Raw genomic sequence first — 25,167 nt, forward strand, 5'->3', positions numbered from 1 at the left:
TGATTAAAAGATGAAAGTGCTATCGCTGAGCCAAGATGGACATCTTACAAACTTTAAGAAATAATCCTTCTGTTGGTTTATAAATAGTCTTGTGCGCACATCTTTCATAAAGCCTTCAGTGACAGAGTTCAGATTAGTACCCCTACTGTTAACCATCATATTGCATCCAACTCAATGCAACAGTCACTTCACAAACATCAGTATTTGGAATGCTGTCTGATCCTTTTTGAGTAATATCATGACAATCTCTAGCTTGTTTATTCACATGTTGCTCTACAAAGCAATGAAGGTGAACGCTAATACTGAGGATTTAAGATTCCAATCCCAGCTGGATTTTCTGCAATGCGTACATCTCCCCAAAGAAAAGGAATGAAAATCAGGAAGCTAATAAACTTATGCACATTTAAGACCATTTGAAACAGGAGTAGGCCATTTGGCCCCTCGAGCATACTGCACCATTCCCCGGAGCGGAGAAGCTACGACATCTTCTCCGGAGTCTTCAACATATCATTGATGAAGATGAACATCTCGCCAGGGCTATCCCCACACCCCCACTTCTTGCTTTCAGACAACCACACAACCTCAAACAGACCATTGTTCGCAGCAAACTACCCAGCCTTCAGGAGAACAGTGACCACAATACCACACAACCCTGCCACAGCAACCTCTGCAAGACATGCCGGATCATTGACATGGATACCATCATCACACGTGAGAATACCATCCACCAGGTACATGGTAAATACTCTTGCAACTCGGCCAACATTGTCTACCTGATACGTTGCAAGAAAGGATGTCCCGAAGCATGGTACATTGGGGAGACCATGCTGACGCTACGACAACGGATGAATGAACATCGCTCGACAGTCACCAGGCAAGACTGTTCCCTTCCTGTTGGCGAACACTTCAGTGGTCACGGGCATTCAGCCTCTGACCTTCGGGTTAGCATTCTCCAAGGCGGCCTTCACGACACACGACAGCGCAGAGTCGCTGAACAGAGACTGATAGCCAAGTTCCGCACACATGAGGACGGTCTCAACAGGGATCTTGGGTTCATGTCGCACTATCTGTAACCCCCGTGACTTGCCTGGGTTTGCAAAACCTCACTTACTGTACTGTCTGGAGACAATACACATCTCTTTAAACTGTGATCAGTGCTCCTTCCACTCACATTATCAGCCACTTCAGGTCTTGAACAGCAGGTTAGGTGTAAGGATTCGCATTCTAATCAGTAATCTCTAAACTGTCTGTGCTTTATATGCTCTGTCTGAGGCCAGAACTCTCCATTCACCTGACGAAGGGGCTAACCCCGAAAGCTTGTGAGTATATTATCAAATAAATAGGTTGGACTAAAACCTGGTGTTGTCAGACTTTTCACTCTGTTTACGCCAGTCCAACGCCGGCACACCCACACCATTCAATAGGACCACGGATAATCCAATGACATTCCTCATGTCCACTTTCCTGCCCTTTCCCTTGATTTCCTTACTGATCAGAAATCTGTTTATCTCAGCCTTAAATATACACAATGGTCGGAATTTAGCTGTCCCGCTCACCACAGAAATCGAAGTGGGTGAGGTGTGAACCATGGAAAGGTCCATTGACCTCAGACGGGATTTTCCAGTTTCAGGGCAAGCCAGGCTGGTCAATCAACCTAACCCGCACATCTTTGGACTGTGGGAGGAAACCGGAGCACTCGGAGGAAACCCACTCAGACACAGGGAGAACGTGCAATCTCCACACAGACAATCACCTGAAGCTGGAATTGAACCCTGATCACTGAGGTAGCAGTGCTAGCTGCAGTGCCACCATGCTGTCCCAATAATGTGGCCCAGTGCTGGAATATACGCCAGCCTGGATAGGAATGGCACTTTTCTTTCCCAATAGACTGTACATTGTTTTCAAATGACTCTGGAACATGTTGGGAACATGAGATAGACTGTACAAATGCAAGTTCTCTATTTACTTGATATTTAGCTTTAAAAGCAGCGCATGAGAAGTTATGTGATAGAAAGTACTTGCACGTGGCTACACTTCCCATGGCACGGTGGCACAGTGCTGTCTTACAGCACCAGGGACCAGGCTCGATTCCCGGCTTAGGTCACTGTCTGTGCAGAGCCTGCACGTTCTCCCCATGTCTGTGTGGGTTTCATCCGGTTTCCTCCTACAGTCTGAAAGTGTACTGGTTAGGTGCATTGACCATTCTTCCTCACTGCACTCGAACAGGCACCAGCCAGAGTGTGGCAACTAGGGGATTTTCACAGTAACTTCATTGCAGTGTTAGTGTAAGTCTACTTGCCACACTAATAAACTTTAAACAAAGCAGCAGGATCTGGTTTTACACCTTTGGGATGGAGCTTTGTATAGAGCCAAAGTGAGACGGCATCTGGAGTATTACGTCTCCTTACCTAAGGAAGCAAGTACTCGTCATCGAGTGAGTGCAACAAAAGTCCACCAGACTGACAGCCGGGATGGCAGGATTGTCATAAGAGCAATAATCAAGGAGATTGGGCCTGTACTCTCTACAGTTCAGAAGAATGAGTGGTGATCTGATTGAAACGTACAAAATTCTTACAGAGCTTGACAGGGTCGTTGCAGGAAGGATGTTTCTCTAGGATGTGAGTTTAGGGGAGACAGCCATATAAGACTCAGATGAGGAGGAATTTCTTCACTCAGAAAGTGGCAAATCTTTGGAATTCTTTACCATGGAGGGCTGAAGAGGCTTAGTCCTTGAACATGTTCAGGACAAAGATGGATAGATTTGTCATTATTAAAATGAGAGGGAGATAGTATGGGGAAAATGGCCTTGAGGTAAAAGATCAGCCATGATCTAGTTAAATGGCAGACCAGGCTCGAGGGGTTGAATGGACTATCCTTGCTTCTATTTCTTACACTCCTACATCATTATATCCCTTTGCCAACTTCACCCACATCATATTAACAACATTTTAAAAACTGCTAAAGGGTGAATTCAAGGTCTCTTGGGCCATGAGGACAAGGATCAACTCAGGGTCTTTAACTTTATTTATTTATTTGTCACAAGTAGGCCTGCAATGAAGTTACTGTGAAAATCCCCGAGTCACCATAGTCCAGCGCCTGTTTGGGTACACTGGGGGAGAATTTAGTATGGCTAATGCACCTAACCAGTACATCTTTGGACTGTGAGAGGAAACCGAAGCGCCCGGAGGAAACAAACGCAGACACAGGGAGAACATATAAATTCCACACAGCCAGTGACCCAAGCTGGGAATTGAACCCGGGTCTCTGGTGCTGTGAGGCAGCAGTGCTACCCACTGATCTCTTAGCGATTATTTACAAATCATCAGTAATGTGGAGTGACGAAGATATAAAGATAGGACCCACAGAAAGAACTGAAAAGGCAGGGAGACAATTGGTAATTTATATACAAATTGCACATTTTATTATTAAATCCAATTAAGAAAGAATATCTAAAAATATACCCAGAGAACTGAGAGTCTGGCCTGCCAATCTCTCCATAACCAACCTAGTGACGCTGGCCACTGCTTGATATTGGTTGGCACGAGATGTACTTTTTTGGAAAGGATCGGTTTTCCTGTTAATTTTCTACTCTCTTGAAAAGGACACCTGTGCCCTGGATTAATACCCTCTCCACCCAAGAACCAACAACACTCACCAACTGAGGGGCATTTAATTGTGAATGTTAATCCGGCCTGGGATTTAAAGTCACATTCTCTGTAGGTATCTGACACGCGATAGCAAGATTTAAATGATCATTTTTCACCTCTTATTCACTCAGTAGATTTGCGACACTATATTGTTATAGAAAGATTAATGAGAGAAAGCAACCATACCTCAGGGGCAATGTAATCTGGTGTCCCACAGAAAGTAGTTGTTGTGATTCCATTCAGAATACCTTCTTTGCACATGCCAAAGTCAGCCAGCTTGCAGTGCCCCTCAGCATCCAGCAAGATATTGTCCAGTTTAAGATCTCTGCAGGTAACAAACGGACACACCAATGATTAGTTTTGAAGTACTGTAGGAAGTCACTTGCATAATTTTATTAAATTACGAGAAATTTTGAAATATTATCGGAATAACTCTCTTTGTCTCTTGTAAGAAAAAGCTCCCACACCAGCTCCAAAAAAATGTTGAATAAATGATTGGCTCTAGCCTCCCAGAAATAAAGTATATAAAACTTGAGAGAGAAAAATTACTTTGGAAAGGGGCTTCTCCAGATGGAGCAATGCTGACTCTCGCCGAACATCTTGGTTAGCTCACAAACAACTTTGGACAGTGGGGAGCTTTTCAAAGTGATTCATGCTGACTTCAGCCTAACACTTTGGCTAGTTCAAGAAGCTTGAAGAAAATGGAAGAGATTGCCCATTTCCAAACATGGAGATAAACATCATCCATCTCTTTATCTGGACTACTGACCTGCTCAGAGATGACTGCCACCGTCAGCCATGGTGATCAGCACCCCAATTCTTCCCCCATATGTTTGTCCAGTCCAGGACCAGTAACTTGCTCTCACCTGTCCCCCTATGGCTGGAATATTCCTGTCGTGTTTGCTACTGGGATCTTTCTATCCTGCTAATGGTGAACTGGGAAACCCACGGCGGGGTGGGGGTTCCATAGAACAGGAAACCCCATTGACAGTGGTGGGATCAGAAGATCCTGTCGCTGGCTAATGGCACACCATCTCCACCACTGTGAAACACACCATATGGGAGCAGGGGAAATCCCGCCCTCTGGACCCGATTTAACTATTTTGATTCTAAGTGCTGGATGGACTTGAAACTGGGAGTGTTTCCGATCTGACTTTTAGACCCACTCTGAGGCGCTTTGACAAAAGGTCACCTGGACTCGAAACATCAGTCCTTTTTGTCTTACAGATATTGCCAGACCTGCTGCGATTTTCTAGCGTTTTCTCTTTTGTTTTCGGATTCCGGCATCCGCAGTAATTTGCTTTTATCCAGTCATTTTGGAGAGAGTGGGAGAGACCCATATTATTCTTGCACAATAGTCCAATCCCCCTGGGCCCAGTAAAATAATTTTTAAACATGTTTGTTTGGTTGTATTCAGCTGTAAAGTTCAACTGGGGACAAGCATGTATGGAATGTCAAGTTGACTTCAGGACTTGCAGTCGATGTTGTTTGAGAACCCGGATCTGTATATGAATAGGTTCTTCTGCCTGAAACAGGTGAGTAATCCAGTCATCCAACAGTAATTCCCCTTTCAGTGTTATCAGCCAGATTGGTGACAGGCTGCTAATTTTTGGAGCTTTCCCTCTTTGCCTCCTTTAAAATTTTCTCTGCTGTTCAGGCTCATAATTGAAGAATGGCTGAGGTATTGAGAGCTGCCTGGAATGTACCTCCCAAACATCAGCATTTTAACTGGGGAGAGAAAAGACTGGGGACAGATTGGAGAAAATAGGCACCAGAGTCTTTGCTATTGCTTTACTCGCTATCGTGTCCAAAGGTATTTGTATTTGTTCTATTATTCAGGATTTCAAGTGAAGAATGTGCTTCATCTTCCTGCCGTTTGTAATTCCTTTCCACCCGTGCACAGCAGGGTAAATAGAAGTAATTTTGGAAATTCAAAGTTCAATTATGGCTTCTTCAATAAAATATATTTTCTCATTCACAAGTAACGCTGGGCCAATGTAAATGACCGAGATAACAGTGAGGCTAACAGCACCCTCCAATTATTTGTGTTAATAGGACATAACCTTCTAGTCACTGCCTACACAGTTAAATGCATAAATCACCAAACTGCCCAAGATGTTCTGCTCCTGCAGAGGTTATGTGAGAGTGGTAACATGCTGAGAGGCTCACTTTTGAAATGCACGGAGTACTGTGTAGTTGCTGCATTTACCCAATAAATATGCACTGGAGAAAGTTAGGACTTGTACATTCTTGTGTAACAGCAAGAAAGGTCTTAAATACTGCCAAAACAAAAAGCCTCTGGCACTAAAATGTATCTTTGACAAGTGTGCAGGTGCTATCCTTTAGATTTTAATTATTATTGGAGATTTAAAAGAAATTAAATCTTTTTAAAATCTTTATTTTTTTGATGCTTTTATCGCCCTCTTAATCCAATCTTTTATTCCTCCTGTTTACTATCGGTAAATGCTGGTGTAATGAACGGAAAACTTTAGTTTGATTTTCTACGGCTGGACAATTGAAGGAAATGCACAAGAGTCAAATGCATCGATTTCCCACCAGTTATCATCAGAGCAACAGCGAATTTTGTCAGCTGGCTGTCTTGCCTGCATGAAACATACCACCCGGCTTATGAGTGTCCAGCTAACCCAATCCACTGAGAAGTTCACATAAAAGGTTCTGGTCACCCGGTGCCCAATGCATACTCTTTCCCTGTAGCTTCAAGAGTCTGCTAATCTGAGCTCCCAGGAATGACGAGTCAGGTCGGTAAGAGCCAAGAGTTGACGAGCCAAAATGATTGTTGGGTTTGAACCACCTAAAACTTTGGACACCGTGTGAAGTGTTAATGACATTCCTGTCGCTTACCACCTTATCCATTAGAAAAAAAGGTTATGGGAGACCATGCTGTAAGAATCCCAGATGCACTATAGAAAGCATCCTTTCTGTTGTATCACAGCTTGGTATGGCTCCTGATCTGACCAAGACTGCAAGAAATTACAAAAGGTTGTGAATGTAGCCCAGTCCATCATGCAAACCAACTTCCCATCCATTGACTCTGTCTATACTTCCTGCTGCCTCAAATAAGCAGCCAATATAACTAAGGACCCCACACACTCCTGACATTCTCTCTTCCACCTTCTTTTGTCGGGGAAAAAGATACAAAAGTGTGAGATCGCGTACCAACCGACTCAAGAACAGCTTCTTCCCTGCTGCCATCAGGTTTTTGAATGCACGTACCATATATTAAGTTGATCTTTCTCTACACCCTAGCTATGATTGTAACACTATGTTCTGCACCTCCTCCTTTCCTTCTCCTGGTACGTTTTGTCTGTATAGTGTGTAAGAAACAATACTTTCTGCTGTACCCCAATACATGTGACAATAATAAATCAAATCAAGTCAAAACCAATTCCTGGAGACAGGTCAAGCTCTTCCACATCTCATGAATCAACGAAGCCAGCTGGTCATACATCAACAATTATGAAGTATTGTAGACATACCTAGCTCCAGTATTGGTTTACTAAACCTATTACCGAGAAATGATGTGATTCTCTCTTTTGTCCCAAACTTTTCTCATAGCATGGTCGCAGATCTTACAAATGAGCCAAGCTTCCACATAATTGATGCTTAATGAAATGCAGCTTGGATCAAATGGGAGTTATCAAATTTTGCAGCTGTTGTAGGATAGTTGATGTTGAAATTAGCTGTCTATTCTACATGTCTACCTCAATTTCCTTTCCATTTATCCCCTACATTCTTCAACGACATCAAATTGGCAATTGAGGTCAGTAAATGGATATGGTGTCCTTAAATGTAGCTGGCATGTGTCACCATACTGGCCAGATGATGTGTTTTTATGAATGCATACCTGCCTGGAAATGAAAAGGATGCTTTACACTTTGCTAAAGGGAATGCGAATAAACCAAATTATTTTCTCAGTGCAAAGGAACTCTGGCTGCATCACACAAACAATGTGAGTGAAGTGTTATTGCTATTCCTGTTGCTTGCCAAGCTGAAATCATCCTATCCATTAGGAAAATAGCTTCAGGTTATCAGAGACCATGTGATAAGAAAAAAATTCCCACTGTACATTTTTTTAATGCAAAAAGTAACCTGTAAGTCATCACTGCCTATATCTGCTATCAGGAGAGCGAATAGTTGACATCCTATTAAGCTAAATGCAACATGCAGCTTGTGCCAGGAGGCCCTACAGCCTTCCAGCTGGGATCTGCCAATCCCATTTTCCTTCAGCTCTATCGGGGCTGTTGCAGCTTCTGCTCTGGTTCCCCTTTCTCATCTCAATGCTGTAACTGTAATGTACAGTGCAACATACACTGCACAATTTAAACCTCACGCCTGAACTGGAAATGGTGCCAAAAACAAAAAAAGATTGAGGATTCACGTAGCAGCATTAGAAAGAAAGGCTCAAAGACCTCAATTCATGTTCAGTAGAAAGGAGGAGACTGAAGGAGAACTTGTTTCAAATATGCCATCACAGATGAAACAGGGAAGGCTGGTCATTTAGCACACTGATGTCCCACTGCGGTGTTCCACCCTTGATAGAGCACAGGGTAATGACGACTACTCCTTGCGAAGCAAGGTTTCAACCACCTCTGTGAAAAAGAGGGATTTCCATAAGAAATGAGCAAGTCAGCCAGACAATTCAGCAGCACCATCTTGCACTTGTATGGTTACTTTTATGTAACAAATCTCCCGTGGTGTTTTACAGTAGATCAGTTGACAATGAGGAGCAAATGAAAGACATGTTACAATAGAAGATTGAAAAGATGGATGGAATCATACAAACTGACAACACAGAAGGGAGCCAGTTGGTCAGTTTTGCCTGCATTGAGTCTTTGAAAGAGCAGTCGTGCTTAGTCCCACATCCATGATTTTTTTTGTCTGTAACCCTGTAAGATCTTCATCCTCAACTCCACTTAAAAAAATCATTTGTGAATCAGCTTCCATCACCTTTTCAGGTGCTCTGGTTTCCTCCCACACTCCAAAGATGTGCGGGTCAGGTTGATTGGCCATGCTAAATTGTCCCTTAGTGTCAGGGGGACTAGCAGGGTACACAAGTGGGATTACGGGGATAGACCCTGGGTGGGATTGTTATCAGTGTGGGCTCAATGGGATGAACAACCTTCTTCTGCAGTGTGTGGATTCTATGATAATCTACCTTCCCAATCTTTAGTCAGTGCATTGGAATGTATGACTTCTTGTTGTTGACCCATTTTTCAAAAGGAAATATTTTTTCTCTGTCAAACCCTGTCATCTTGAAAACCTCTATCCGGTTTCCCCTTAACCTGCTCTGTTCTGAGGACATTGAGTAGGTTGGGCCTACTCAAAGAAGAATGAGAGGTGCCCTTATTGAGACATAAAGGATTCTGAGGAGCTTGACAGGGTAGATGCTGACAGGTTGTTTCCCCTTGCAGGGGAGCCTAAAACCAGAGGGCATACGTTCATAATAAGGGGTCGCCCATTTAAGATAGAAGCAAAGAAGAATTTCTTCTCGAGAGGGTAGTGAATCTGTGGAATTCTTTACCATAGAGGGCTGTAGAGTCTGGGTCATTAACTACGTTCAAGGCTGAGATAGGGAGATTTTTAATCAGTAATGGAATTGAGGGTTATGAGAATAAGGTAGAAAAATGGAGTTAAGTATTATTATATCAGATGGGTAATGATCTCATTAAATGAGGGAGCAGACTTGATGGGCTGAATTGCCTCTTTCTGCTCCTATGTCATATGGTCTAACTGTCCAAATTTCCCTAACCTAAACTTGGGAGAAATATATTTGTTTCAAAAATTGACTTTGGCAAATGTGGGTGGCACGATGGCACAATGGTTAGCACTGTTGCCTCACAGCGCCAGGGAAGCAAATTCGCTTCCTGGCTTGGGTCACTGCTTGTGTAGAGTCTGCACGTCTCCCCGTATCTGCGTGAGTTTCCTCCTGGCGCTCTGGTTTCCTTCTACAGTCCAAAAGATGCGCTGGTTAGGCGCACTGGCCATGCTAAATTCTCCCTCCATGTACCTGAACAGGTGCAGGAGTGTGGCAACTAGGGGATTCTCACAGTAACTTCATTGTAAGTCTACTTGTGACACTAATAAATAAACTTAAACTTAAAACTTCAAAACGTAAGTCAATGACACCCCAAGGTTTGTTTATTTAGTTATAGGTCTTTGAGGATAGTCAATTAGATTTTCAAATCACGCCCTTGAATTTAAATAACCAAGTTACAGAAACTGAGACTATCAGCTTTAACAAAGAGTTAGAACAGAAGTGACAAGCCTTTTCTTCCTTACTACTCTTCTTCCATTTTCTTTCCTCTCTCATGAGGACAGCCTACTGTACTAATGTAGGATCACATCTCCATAATGCCCGAATCCAGCCTGTACCCAATTACTCAACACCAGGCCTTTGCTGGCAGACTAACCACTGATGTGGATATGCCGGCGTTGGACTGGGGTAAACACAGTAAAAAGTCTGACAACACCAGGTTTAATATAAATCAGTTGGACTTAAACCTGGTGTTGTCCGACTTTTTACTGAGACTAACCACTGTCCAGGCAGGATGGGCAAGCCTGATCCAGCCCTTGTCCACCATTCCCATACATGCACTATTCAACACGGATCACTGGAATTGCAAAACCTGGCAAAATATTCTCTTTCCTCGTCTGAGAACACTTTTACTATTTGTACTGCCTCCAACATCCTGCGATCAGCTAAGTCAGCACGAGGTTAAAAATCGTATCATTTATCAATTTGTTTCCATTCACAGAGTGGAATTTAATGGAGGTGATAGGGCCTTCACTCATCAACTGAACAGCTGACAAGAGTCCCACACTTCCTCTGTTCACCAAGGCCTGCCACTTTAAGTGCCAATTAGATACTTAACTGGACAGTGGCGGACCCTCTCCATAAGATATAGGAGCAGAATTAGGCCACTCGGCCCATCGAGTCTGCTCCACCAGTTGATCATGGCTGATATGATTCTCATCCCCATTCTCCTGCCTCCTCCCTGTTACTCTTGGTCCCCATATTGATCAAGAATCTATCTATCTCTCTAAAAACCACTCAATGACCTGGCCTCCACAGCCTTCTGGGGCAATGAGTTCCATAGGTTCCTCCTCATCCCAGTTTTAAAGGAGCCACTTTAAGTGCCAAAATATCTCTCTTCCTCGATGGGATTGATGGACAAGTGCACTCTTTGGCCAGAATTCAATGCCCTCCCCCATGGTGAGTTTGGTGACAGGCAGGGAGCCTGCCACCTTTGCCCCAGTTGAGTCTGTGGTGGGAATGATCATGGGCGAATGCAGCAATCCTTAACTGCGGTTTTGGTGGATTACCAGCCACAACCACCACCTCCCCAATGGTGTTGCCAAGCAGATAGGTACTTAACTGGCTAGTGGTGGGCTTCACTCTGGGGTTGTGCCTTCAAGTTCCAGTCTCTCCCACTAGTGAAGATAGCCTCTCCGCGAGCACTCTATCCAGGCCTCTCAGTATTCTGTAAGTTTCAATTAGATGCCCCCTCATCCTTCTAAACTCAATCGAGTATAGACCCACACTGCTCAACCGCTCCTCATTTGACAAACCCTATCCAAGAGTCACTGGCCCAGTAGAAGCCAGCAGTTCTTCACTGCTTGGCAACGCCATTGAGGAGGTGGTGGTTGTGGCTGGTAATCCACCCAACCAGCGGTTGAGGATTGCTGCGTTCGTCCATGATCATTCCCGCCACAGACTCAACTGGGGCAGAGATGGCAGGGTTTCTGCCTGTCATCAAACTCAGCGTGGGGGAGGGCATTGAATTCTGGCCAAAGACTGCACTTGTCCATCAATCCCATTGAAGAAGAGAGGTATTTTCCAGTAACAAGAATAGAAAACTCAAAGCCAACAAGCTGTTTCAAAAATTAATTGTGAATGCAGGATTAAAGGATACATTTTAGATATCAAAGGGTAGTTGAGGCAATTATAAGAACATAAGAAATAGGAGCAGGAGTAGGCCATCCAGCCCTTCGAGCCTGCCCTGCCATTCAATAAGATCATGGCTGATCTGTTGTGGCTCAGTTCCACATTCCCGCCCTCTCCCCATAACCCTTAATCCCCTCTCTTATCAAAAACCCATCAACCCGCTTCTTAAAAATATTTAGCGAGGCAGCCTCCACCACTTCAACGGGCAGAGAATTCCAGAGATTCACCACCCTTTGAGTGAAGAAATTCTTCCTCACCTCCGTTCTAAACCGCACCCCCTTTATCTTGAGGCTGTGCCCCCTAGTCCTACTGTCCTTTCTGAGCGGGAAGAGTCTCTCCACCTCTATCCTATCCATCCCATTCATCATCTTATACGTCTCAATGAGATCTCCCCTCATTCTTCTAAACTCCAACGAGTATAAGCCTAGTTTATTCAGCCTCTCCTATAGTTCAACCCCCTCAACTCCGGTATCAGCCTAGTAAACCTCCTCTGCACTCCCTCCAAGGCCAAAATATCCTTGCGTACGTGCGGCGACCAAAACTGCACACAGTACTCCAGCTGCGGCCTCACCAATGCCCTATACAGCCGCAACAAGACCTCCCTACTTTTATATTCAATCCCCCTCGCTATGAAGGCCAGCATCCCATTCGCCTTCCTGACCACCTGCTGCACCTGCAAGCTGGGTTTTTGCAACTCATGCACAAGGACCCCGAGGTCCCTCTGCACCGTTGCCTGCTGCAGTTTTTCTCCACGTAAGTAATAGTCCTTCCTACCATTATTCCTCCCAAAGTGGACCACCTCACACTTACCAACATTAAATTCCATTTGCCAGTTCCTGGCCCATTCGCCCAGCCTATCTAGATCCTTCTGTAGACTCTCCCCACCCTCCGCGCAATTTGCCGTTCCACCAATCTTGGTGTCATCAGCAAATTTCGACACCATACACTCGGTTCCCTCCTCCAGATCATCTATATAAATGGTAAATAGCTGAGGCCCCAGCACCGACCCCTGGGGCACTCCACTAGTCACCAACCGCCAATCCGAATAGCACCCATTAACCCCCACTCTCTGCCTCCTATTTGACAACCTATCCTCTATCCACGCTAACACCCTACCCCCAACTCCATGTCCCCTGACCTTCTGTAATAACCTCTTGTGAGTTACCTTATCAAACGCCTTCTGAAAATCAAGAAAGACCACATCCACCGGCTCTCCTCTATCCACCGCCCTAGACACATCCTCATAGAACTCCAGTAAATTTGTCAGACACGACTTCCCTTTAACGAAACCGTGCTGCGTCTGCTCTATCAAGCAATTCCCTTCAAGATGCCTCGCTATTTCCTCCTTGATGACGGATTCTAACATTTTACCTACAACAGACGTTAAACTAACCGGCCTATAATTCCCTGCCTTTTGCCTGGCACCCTTCTTAAACAACAGCGTAACATTAGCCGTTTTCCAATCTTCCGGCACTTCCCCGGAATCCAGCGACGTCTGGAAAATAACCACCAAGGCATCCACTATCACCTTCGCCATTTCTTTCAGAACCCTCGGATGCATTCCATCCGGTCCTGGGGACTTGTCCACAATCAGCCCCTCCAGTCTGTCGAGCACTGCCTCTCTAGTAACAGTAATGTCATTGAGACCCTCCAGTCCTACCACCTTTCCATCTCTAACACCTGGCAAATTATTCACGTCCTCCTCCGTGAAGACCGAAACAAAAAAGTTATTCAAGACCTCAGCCATATCCCCATCCCCTACCACTAAGTCCCCCTTCTCATCCTCTAAGGGTCCAATGTTCACCCTAGCCAGCCTCTTCCTTTTTATATATTTATAAAAACTCTTGCTATCCTTTTTTATATTAAGCGCTAGCCCAGCTTCATAGTTTCTCCTACCCTTCTTTATCAACTTCTTTGTCAATCTTTGTTGACATTTAAACCTCTCCCAATCCTCTTCTCGCCCACTACTCCTAGCTACTCTAAACGCCTCCGCTTTTAATTTAACACTTTCCTTCACCTCCTTCGTGAGGCCAGATGAAGACATGAGGGAGACAGGAATAGCAGGTTATGCTGGTAGCATTAGATTGGGGGGGGGGGGCGTGCGGTGGATATGGCTCACGTGGAGAAAGCAATAAGCATAAACAGCCCAAGTCCTCCTGTATGTTCAATATCCTTCTCTGTAATTCAGAAGTCAGGAGCTAAACATGAATTATTACAGAATTACTAATGTGTAGGCAGAATAAACTGCCACCCCAGGCAGTGAATGCTGGATCTGTGGAATCTTACAAAAGGAAACTGACCAGATTTCGGTCACGTGATCAAAGTCTTAAATCTTGTGCCAAATGTTGATAGAAGGAAATCTGGTCTGGGGCTGGGAGAATTAAGGAATACAATGGACTGGGACTGGAAGCAACACTGGTAGACAAACGAAACAAGACCTGGTCTGAACAGTCTTTTCTTGATCCAGATATCCTTACTTTTATTGTTATTCTTGTATCAAAGATCAAGGGGCCTGAGTATCACAGGAAAAATGTCATATTGTTTACACTAAATAAACTACTGACTGATTGTTCTGAGTTTGTTGAATTGAATAACCTTTCTCTATTCTTCTGTCAGATCTCTCGATTTAAGCTTCTCATCTGAGGTAAAAAGCTTAGCCAATGTCTTCCGTACCCTGCCCACAGTGATGACATCCTTCTTAAAGTAGGGTGGCTTTACCACAAATAGTCGTTCAGGCACAGATATTTTTCAAGGGATTTGTAAATGATGCAGAGGAAGATACACGACTAGGGGGAGAGAGAGCAGAGCTCTGGATTTAGCCTAAGATTGCACCAGAAAATGTGTCAGACATGGGGCTGAACTTCTGGGATCCCCGAAGGCAGGAATGGAGATGGGGGCGGGTCAAGGCACTGGCAATAATGATCAGGGTAGCAAGCGGATAGGATAGGACAAAAATCTCGCTCTCCTCACAATTAAGGCTAAAACAATCAGTTAAAAAGCTCATTAAAAGCCTGCAAGAGGTGACCTTTAAGTTTTTAAAGAGATGGACAGGTTTCTCTCTTCTTCAATGGGATTGATGGACAAGTACACTCTTTGGCCAGAATTCAATGCCCTCCCCCATGGTGAGTTCGGTGACAGGCAGGGGCCCTGCCACTTCTGCCCCAGCTGAGGCAGATGGGTAAAGAATAGAGTGAGTATCATAGTTGACCCAAAGCACCATCTTGGTCCTATCAGAGAGTCAGCAAGGCAAAGGGGGGCGCTCTTGGTAGGAATGTGCCAAAACAATTTTTCCCTTGGTTCTACACAGATGGCAGGGAGGAGTGGGCATGCAGTACTCAGGATTTAAATTAGTTCAGTATCACCTTGGCATTGTAAGGCAGAACAGCAGGAGGCAAGTCTGCGAAGGAAAACTGGACCATCACCTGCTCAGGAGAAACACTCCGGTTAGAAATGGGGACAGTACCGTTTGGGGTTTGGGTCCAGATAGGAAAGAAAGGAAAGGAGGAGGGGTGACAGTACTGATTACAGAGAGCACTTCAGTGCTCTAGAGAAAGAGGATGTCTCAGGGGGTCAAGGGCAGAATCTATTTAGCTACAGCTAAGGAAGGTTTTGTTTGATATAGTTTATAAGCCACCAGGTAGTGTAAGGAAATTACAGAGAAGTACAAAGAATTATAGAGCAGTTAGAATAGGGGATTTTAGTTATTCAAATCTAGGGCAGAATTCTCCCATGGAACCAAGTCCCGTGATGGGGACACGGATTGTTTCAAATTTGGAGACTGATGGGATATCATGCCACATTCTCCATCCCTGACATAATTAATTTATGCGTTTGGGGGTTTTGTGCTGTGTTCTCTGGCACACACCCCATTATCACATCTGGGTGCAATACATAAAAGGCACCTGACATCAGTGACCCACCGTTGAAGAAAGAAGAAGGACCTTCAGGAATACTCTGAAGCTGGGAGATGGACCTCCTCAAAGACACAAGGGCTGGAAGGTTAACCTGACAGATCCGCCCGTCACCCACTTCTGTGGTGTTCCAGGATCGCTGACAGCCTCCATCCTGAACTCCCAAGGTAAATCCTGATTTCTGCATCCATGTTGGTCTAGACATATTCTGGATCAGAGTGCTTTCCCGCTGGCATTGTGGAGAATTAGACAGCTGGGGGGGAGTGGGGTTGGGGAGGATAGGGGTAGATTTCGGTCAGGCCTTCATCAGCACTGGCAGCACGGTAGCACAGAGCAGCATGGTGGCACAGCCGTCTCACAGTTCCAGGGACCTGGGTGTGATTCCTGGTTTGGGTCACTGTCTGTGTGGAGTCTGCACATTCTCCCCATGTCTGCGTGGGTTTCCTCCAGGTGCTCCCGTTTCCTCCCACAGTCCAAATGACGTGCAGGTGAGATGCATTAGCCCTGCTAAATTCTTCCTTGGTGTATCCAAACAGGCCCCCGAGTGTGGCAGCTAGGGGATTTTCACAGTAACTTCATTGCAATATGAATATGTAAGTCTACTTGTGACACGAAAAAGAATAAAACTTTAAACATCCCGTTAACCGGACGCAGGTCTGTTTCAAACCGGCATCTGTCAGGATTTCCAATCTGCTCTTACAGGCGGCATCAGAAAAACTCGCTGTAAATTTATGCTGGCGCAAACCCCCTGCTGAATTCCAGCCCCCACCCTGCCTACCGTTTATCCCGTCAGTGGGGGCATGGGAGAATTCCACACGTAAGCTAGGGTAGTCATAGTCATGTAAAGGGCAGAGAGGACCAAGAGTTGCAACCAGATGTTCAGGGTAATTTTATGCAGCAGTATTATCCAGATATGAGTCCAGTGAAAAAGCAGACATTGCTGTACCTGATATTTGGGAATGATGTGGGCCAAGCTCTTTTGGGAGCTGGTATAGATGTGATGGGCTGACTGGCCTCTTTCTGTGCTGATAAATTCTATAATTCTAAATGGGTTAAGTGTCAGAATGGCTGGGGACAATGCTAATTGCATTATGAGGTTTAGGTTGGCAATGGAAAAGGACAAAGAACAATCCAGATTAAGAATAATTAACTGCTGGGGAAAAGCCAACTTCAATAAGGTAAGAATGGACTAAAGCCTGATAAACTGGAATCAAAGGTTAGCAGGCAAATCTGTCAGTGAACAATGGGCTGCCTTTAAAGAAGCGATAGTTCAAGTAGGGCCAAGGAATGTTCCCGTGAAGGGGAAAGATAGAGCAAACAAATCTAGAGTTTAATGGACAACGAAAGAGTTATATAGCAAGATTGGAGGAGTTGGGCTGTTCTCTTTGGAAAGGAGAAGATTGAAGGGAGATTTGATTGAAGGACTCAAAAGCATGAGGAGTCTGGATAGATGGGGAGAAAGTGTTTCCATTGGTGGAAGGATCGAGAACCAGAGGTTACTGATCTAAGCTAACTGGCAAAATAGGTAATGGTGACTTGAGGAAAAACTTGTTCATGCAGGAAGTGGTTAGGATCTGGAACACACTGAGTGTGGTCAAGGCAGGTTCAATTGAGGCTTTCAAAAGGGAATTGGATTGTGATCTGAAAAGGAGAAAAATTGCGCGGCCATGGGGAAAAGGCAAAAAGTGAATTGCTCCTTCAGATGGCCAACACAGGCATGATGGGCCGAGTGGACTCCAACTGTGCTGTAACAATTTTATGATCTATTGGAGTGGCATGGTGGCACAGTACTTATCACTGCTGCCTCACAGCGTCAGAGACCCGGTTCGATTTCAGCTTTGGGTGACTGTGTGGAGTCTGCATGTTCTCCCTATGTCTGCGTGAGTTTCCTCCGGGTGTTCTGGTTTCCTCCCACAGTCCAAAGATGCGCAGGTTATGTGGATTGCCCCTATATTGCTACATTGCCCCTTAGTGTCCCACAATGTGTAGGTTAGGGGATTAGTGGAATAAATACGTGGGGTTAATAGGATAGGTTGTGGGTGGCTGAATGTTCTCCTTCTGCACTGTAGGGATTCTAAGATTAACTTAGCAAAAACTAGGGGACACAGGTTTAAAGAAATAGGTAGAAGGATTAGAGGGGAGATGAGGGAACATATTTTCACATGATAGACTTGGAACTCATGGCCTGAAAGGCTGTTGGAGGCAGAAATTCTCACTGCATTTAAAAAGTACTTGACTACCTACTTGAAGAGCTGTGATCTGCGGGCAGACAGGTTCAGGAGAGACAGGTAGAATTAGGCTGGGTAGCTATTCATTGAACAGGAGACAGGATGTGCAACAAGGCCTCCTGCTGTGTCACACATTTTCTCTGATTCCTGTGATGACCCCGTATCAGCAGGAAATTTCAGGTAATGTGCATTGTTTTTTTTTGAAAAAATAAGGAATGGGTCAGTCATTGAAGTGGTCGGGTTGTCAGTTTGCGTAACAGACGGCCATTAATGTCTGGTTACTGGCTTCAAAAGATTGTGAACTTTTGCCCTTTGCCTTCCTATTGTTCTGCTCCGGAGTGAACTCATTGTTTTTAAATCACACTGAAAATGTTGCTGACTCTTCAAGGGAATGTTCAATGATTATACTGTATGCACAGTCACTGCTTATTCTATAGGCTTGGGAAATGTTCACAGCCACAGTAAGTGCACAATTTAAGTCTCTCCATGACAAATTTGTGCAGCGCGCCTTACTTTTATTACAATTAACGGTAATTGGGCAAAGTCAAAATACCATTACATTTATTTTTCTAAGAAGGTTGGGTTTCCTGGAAATTTTGAAAAATACAAAAAAAATTTCTGTTCTGATCCAAATTTTTTAGATGAGTAACAATTCTAACTGAAAATGCATTTATTAAGCACCCGTTTTCATAGAATCCCTGCAGTGCAAAAGAGGCCATTCATCCCACTGAGTCTGCACTGACTCTCTCTCAGAATATCTTACCCAGGCCCTCTTCCCCACCCCATCCCTAATACCCCACACTTTTCCCATGGGTTAATCAATCTAACCTACGCATTTTGGGACACTAAGGGGCAATTTAGCACGGCCAATCCACCTAACCTGCATGTCTTTGGACTGTGAGAGGAAACCCACACAGGCACGGGGAGAAGGTGCAAACTCGACACAGACAGTGACATTGAGGCCAGGATTGAACACGGGCCCCTGGCGCTGTGAGGCAGCAGGGCTAATCACCGTGCTGCCCATTTTCTAGAGGAAAAACTATCTCGACTACATTTACAGTTCAGAGACTACAATTGGTCTGACTGTCCTTTAGCTGAAAAAGGTAGGAGGAATAAATCAAACAGTGTTTCCAATTCAATGTCTCCATTCTGTAACGTGTGCTCAGATTGGTGAAGTTTGGGTGTGGGGTCCCCATGGATAAGAAGGCCGGACAATACTCATTATCATGTTTCATTCCATGTTTGAGTTCCAAACCAAACCGCTGATAAAACCCACGGGCAGAATTTCAGCTCATACACTCTCTCCCCAAAGGGACTATTGCACTCATTTCAATCATTAGTCATTTCAATCAAGACATTAATCAGCTGCAACCCTGCAGTTTACCAACACTCAGCACTACCTACAATTGTTCAGCCAGGGTCACCTGTGTTGCTGGGGCATTTGATTGCAGGATTATTCGGAGCTGTTTAATACAGATCCCCAGCTCCATTTTATAAGTTCACAGCTCCGGGTCACATTACTGGGCCAGGCTGGCTGTCGGAGGGTGTGCCATAGACATGCCTGGGTTTGGCTCTAAGATTACCGTATCCGCCACAGAGGATCCACTCAATTTCTGTCTCCAGTTGCTGCGTTTGCTGACTCTCATTGCTTTCCAGAAAAGCAACATCTTGAATTTAAAAATCTCACCCCCATTCCCAGCTTTGAAATCTCCTTTGGACCCCACAATCCTCGTCTAATTCTGGCCTCCCGTGCATTCCTGATTTCAATTATTCCACCATTGATGGCTGTATCTTCAGTTGCCTCGATTCTAAGCTTAGAATCTAATGTGGCTGATATGCTACACATGGACTCCCAAAAGGCACTTGATAAAAAGTGTCAGATGGTTGGGTTGCCAGCAGAGTTGAAGCCCATAGAATAGTAAGGACAGTGGCAGCCTGGATATGAAGTTGGCTGAGTGATAGTAAAGTGGCGAACATTTGCTTTAAAAACTGGATGAAGGTATACAGTGGGGTTCCCCAGGGCTGGGTATTAAAACTTAAGAACAAAGAACAGTACAGCACAAGAAGAGGCCCTTCGGCCCTCCAAGCCTACGCCATTCATGATGCCTGCCTAGACTAATACCGTATGCACTTACGAAGTCCGTATCATTCCATTCCCATGCTAGTCATGTATTCGTTTAGATACTCCTTAAATGCCGCTATTGTACCTGCTCCCACCACTTCCCCAGGCAGTGTACTCCAGACATTCACCGCTCTCTGTGTAAAAAACTTGCCTCTCACATCTCCTCTAAACTTTTCCCCACACATCTTAAACCTGTGTCCCCTAGTACTTGATGTTTCTATCTTAGGAAAGAGCATCTGACTATCCACTCTGTCTGTGCCACTCATAATCTTGTAAACCTCTATCGGGCCACCCCTCAACCTCCGTTATTCCAGTGAGAATATACCGAGTTTATCCAACCTCTCCTCATAGCTAATATCCTCCAGATCAAGCAACATCCTGGTACACCTCATCTGTACCCTCTCCAAAGCATCCACATCCTTCTGGTAGTGTGGCGACCAGAATTGTACACAACATTCCAAATGAGGCCTAACTAAGGTTCTGTACAGCTGCAACGTGACCTGCGTACTTTTATATCCAATGTCCCCATCGATGAAGGTAAGCATGCCATTTGTCTTCTTGACTACCTTATCCACTGCTGTTCTAGGATTAAGAACAAAGAGCACTACAGCACAGAAACAGGCCCTTCGGCCCTCCAAGCCTGCACCGATCATAATCCCCGCCTAAACTAAAATGATATGTACTTATTAAAGATGTAGATTTGGGCATACAGGGCACATTTAAAGCTTGAAAGAATTAGGAGCTGTGTGGGAAGTAGTGATCAACTTCAAGAGGATACAGCCAGACTGGTTGAATGGGCGGACACTTGGCAGAGGAAATTTAATTGTAGAGAAACAGGAAGTGGTACATTTTGGTACAAAGACTAAGAGGAGGTAATTAAAAAAATAAAGGGTACAATTCTACAGTGGATTCAGGAACAGAGAGATCTGCGATACATGTGCACAGATAATTGAATGAGACATAGAAGGTTGAAAAAGTGGTTAAAAAAAGACATCCAGGATCCTGTGTTTTATAAATGGAGGTGCAGAGTAATGAACAAGGAGTTAATGCTAGACCTTCATAATATACTGTTTCGGCCTCAACTGGTTGTGGTGCTCAGTTATAGAACTTTCTCCAGTCCGACACCCTTTCAATCCTAATACTACACTAATACTACATAGTCCAATTCATACACCATCCTAACTTGGAATCACATCACCGTTCCTTGACTGTTGCTGGGTCAAAATCTTAGAAATCCCCATGGCCTGGAACAGCACTGTGGGTATACCTATACCACATGGACCATAGCAATTTAAGAAGGAAATAGGGAGTCAGGAAAGCTATCCCCTATATAGTGGGGTTGGGAATGACCCAACACGGGATCCCACAGTCCGGTGACATGATGTAAATTCGGCTCATTAACGAGACACTAAGAAGTAATTATCCCTGAGCCCACTGGGATTTGATGGTGGAACAGGGATTTAACAGGAGTGACATGGTCTCCCATGCCTCCATGAGGCCATCCAGCAAATCCTGTCATGTTTAGGGGATGCTCACCTGACCAAGGAACAGCGTTCCGAAAGCTTGTGGCGTTTACTATCAAATAAATTTGTTGAACTTTAACCTGGTGCTGTGAGACTTCTTACTATGTTTAGGGGAAGCAGTTGAAAGCCACCCCTTGCTTTCAACTCCATTTCCACCTCCCTAACTGGCAATCTTGTTTCCATTGCTCCCATTCTGTCTTCAATCATCTCTCTTCAGAACTGTGATGGTCCCTGCTAAAGGTCTCCATGCAATACTGACGTGCCATTGCTCCTGGCGGTGCTGTGGGTAATGGAGAGTTTTCAGCCTCTAATTGGCTGGCAGCTTTTGGGGGCTGGATTCCTGTTCTTCTGGAGCTTTGACCATGGGTGAGGCCTGAAGCTGTCCTGTTAAGTGCCTGATTGACTTTATTTGTTGGGCCTCCAAGACAAACTGGATGCTGGGCCCCCACCAGGGATGCCCGTGACTGGAATTGGGTCAAAGTCCATTCAAAAATCCCTGCTTTATACCATCCCTCAAAGTCACAGTTAACCCCTATTTGTTTCAAAGTCATGGTTACCTCTAATTTCCTCAATAAGTATCAGAAAGAAAACAGGTTGTCTCCTTTTTGAGTTGGAAGGATTTTTTGACTCCAAGTTTCAGTCTTGCTCATTGCTATATGTGATGCACAATTTGAGGAGTTTAAAGGGAATTGGGCAGAAAAATAGAGGGATGAGAACTCTCGGATAAGGGTTCAGTCAGTTATCGCTGCAATTAGGGACAGAAATTTATTCTGCATTACATGTTTTAGAAGAAAAGTGTTCCAACCTCTCCCAACACTCCTTAGAATTGTTCAGAAAATGAATAAGTAAAAGATCAACACTGGATTGGCTTTGTCATCATCCACTGTAATCATCCTTTGCTTTCTTATATGGACTCCTTCAATCTGGATTGTCTACTATAGCTGCTCTGACCCACCCGCTGTTCCAAGTTCTGGATCACAATGTTATTTAATTTGTGCTAAGGAATCAGAAGCCATGTCCTACAGTTAAAAGTAAATGGCTTGCTTTAATTTCCCAGCCATCTTCACCATCCTCCGGTTTTGAGTTTCTTTGTCCCAAGAGGTAGCACGGCACAGTGGCACAGTGGTTAGCACTGTTGCCTCACAGCGCCAGGGACCCAGGTTTATAGAATCATAGAAATCCTACAGTGCAGAAGGAGGCCATTCGGCTCATCGAGCTTGCGCCAACAACAATCTTACCCAGGCCCTATCCCCATAACCCCATGTATTTACCCTGCTAATACCCCTAACATTAAGGGATAATTTATCATGGCCAATCCACATAACGTGCACAGCTTTGGAGTGTGGGAGGAAACCGGTGCACCCGGAGGAAACCCACACAGACACGGGGAGAATGTGCAAACCCTATACAGAGAGTCACCCGAGGCCGGAATCGAACTTGACGCTGTGAGGAGCAGTGCTAACCACAGTGCCACCGTGGCTCAATTCCAGCTTCTGTGTGGAGTTTGCACATTCTCCCCGTGTCTGGGTGGGTTTCTTCCGGGTGCTCTGGTTTCCTCCTGCAGTCCAAAGATGCTCAGGTTAGGTTGATTGGCCACGCAAAATTGTCCCTTTCTGTCAAGAGGGATTAGTAGGATAAATACATGGGGTTACAGGGATTGGAATTGCGTAGAATTGTTGTTACCAGTGCAGGCTTGATGGGCCCAATGGTCTCCTTCTGCACTGTAGGGATTTTATGATTCGAGATCATGTCACCATTTCTCAATGAAAGGCAGTGGGAATCAAGAAACTCATATGTGGCAGGATGCGCAGATTAGTTTATCTATACCTGTCCATCACTTCAATTGGTTTGTATGTTCAGAATTCTTCAGCATCAAAGGGAGCCTGCATGCTTTATTCTGAAGGTAATTAAGCCTCTTTGAGAATGATCACCTTAACCCAGATAACGTTTCAATAGCTCTGCTGAACACCCAGACTAGCACATCACTGGTGAAAGGTCAATTGGGTGCTCCAAGTGCACTCTGGATGAAATTTCCAATTTAACCTCGGACTTCCCCAGGCATGTCGTGGAAGACTGCCACTTGAATTTCAAATGGGACCTTGAGCACGGCAGCAATCTGATGGAAATGGGCATTGTCCAAATTAAGCCCCGGTGCTCCTTCAGAATGGCAGTGACTTCGACTTAAAAATAGTTCAGCACGAGAGGAATGATTAAAAAATAACATTTAACTTTTTCAATGTTTTTCCAGCTTTTGTTACATGCCTACACAGGAAGATAATTAGAGAAAACAGACCAAAGCGAAAGGAACAAACCCACAAGCGTCATGAATTGCATTTTCATATAGCACATATTACCATTTCTACATGTTGCGGGCAGAATAAGCTGAGTTCATTTCAGGACATTCCAGTGGAACTGCACTAACAGATTACGTCCTGGACAGTTTCCCATTCGTGTCTGAACAGGAACTAGGTTCCACCTGCAAAAACCCATTCTGGAGATGAATTCGTGCCAAGTTCACCTCAACACAGAGGTGGCAAACGCAAGGAAACAATTTGTTTGGCTCCTACACTCATGCCCTGAGGCTTATTCAGAGATTATGCAACCTGGGAGCAAAATTAATACATGTCTGAAATTCAACCATTAAAATCCAGTGAGGAAGTTATCATCAACTTACACTTCGGATGCATTCATAATTAAGAGAGGTCTGTCTTCAATTTGACTTGTTGCATGCAGGCTTAACCTGTTCTGGTGTTCCCTGGGACGGCCCGGCTAGGGGGTAGGGAAGGGGGGGTGAGAGCTGACTCTGTCATCACTTGGGATAAGGGGTCCAGGCCACGAAGTTTAGTGTTCAATGGTTTGATTGACATGTCTTTGACTATGTTTGTCTGTTCTCTGATCTTTGCAACTGTACTTGAGTGCTTAAGCCTATGGATGGAGGTCATCTAAAAATATGCTGGGAAAGGCTGACAGTGTAGCCAACGGGCTACTTTTGCCACCCTGCTTGACACTTTGCCAAAAGATGGCAAAATCCCACCCTTCAGACTCTCTTCTCCCTGCAGAGACAACTGCTAAAGCACAATAGTGAATAAACTTCCACATGATCTGTATGATAAAGCCTTTCTGACTCTTTCTGTACTTAAGAATCATAAAAAGGAACATAGTGGAAAAAAGGGAGAAGAGTTGTCCATATTGTGGCCAGAAATCTGCCAGCAATAGGACATTATGTGTACGTATTTTGGAGCATCCCACCTGTGCCCCTACTGTGGCAAAGCTTTTAGCAAGTTGCATATGAGAATACAGACATGAGAAACCTTATGTCATGAAGTCATGTTGCAGATATATAGAATCTCAGTTAGGTCACACTTGGAATATAGTGTTCAATTCTGGTCGCCACACTGCCAGGAAGATGTGGAGGCTTTGGAGAGGATACAGAAAAGATTTACCAGGATGTTGCCTGGTATGGAGGGCATTAGCTATGAGGAGAGAAACTTGGTTTGTTTTCACTGGAGGTTGAGGGGCAACCTGTTATGAGTCGACAAGATTATGAGGGGCATGGACAGAGTGGATAGTCAGAAGCTTTTTCCCAGGGTGAAAGAGTCATCTACTAGGGGGCACAGGTTTACAGTGCGAGGGGCAAGATTTAAAGGAGATGCACGAGGCAAAAATTTTTACACAGAAGGTGGTGGGCGCCTGGAACTCACTGCCAGGGGAGGTAGTGGAAGCAGGTACGATAGTGACTTTTAAGGGATGTCTTGACAAATACAAGAATA

At 44.6% G+C, this 25,167-nt stretch overlaps 1 protein-coding gene across 1 annotated transcript in view; it reads right to left on the bottom strand.

Moving 5' to 3' along the window:
- LOC145351035 (protein kinase C epsilon type) overlaps positions 1–25,167 on the bottom strand; it is a 555,315-nt gene that overhangs the window by 20,596 nt on the left and 509,552 nt on the right. The window contains exon 12 of the mRNA XM_080200633.1: positions 3,834–3,972. Within this exon, the coding sequence (XP_080056759.1) occupies positions 3,834–3,972 (139 nt within the window). The remainder of the gene's footprint in view (positions 1–3,833; positions 3,973–25,167) is intronic.

The sequence above is a fragment of the Carcharhinus amblyrhynchos genome, chromosome 12 (assembly GCF_965287045.1).
Source record: "Carcharhinus amblyrhynchos chromosome 12, sCarAmb.v2.hapA, whole genome shotgun sequence".
Classification (NCBI taxonomy): Eukaryota; Metazoa; Chordata; class Chondrichthyes; order Carcharhiniformes; family Carcharhinidae; genus Carcharhinus; species Carcharhinus amblyrhynchos.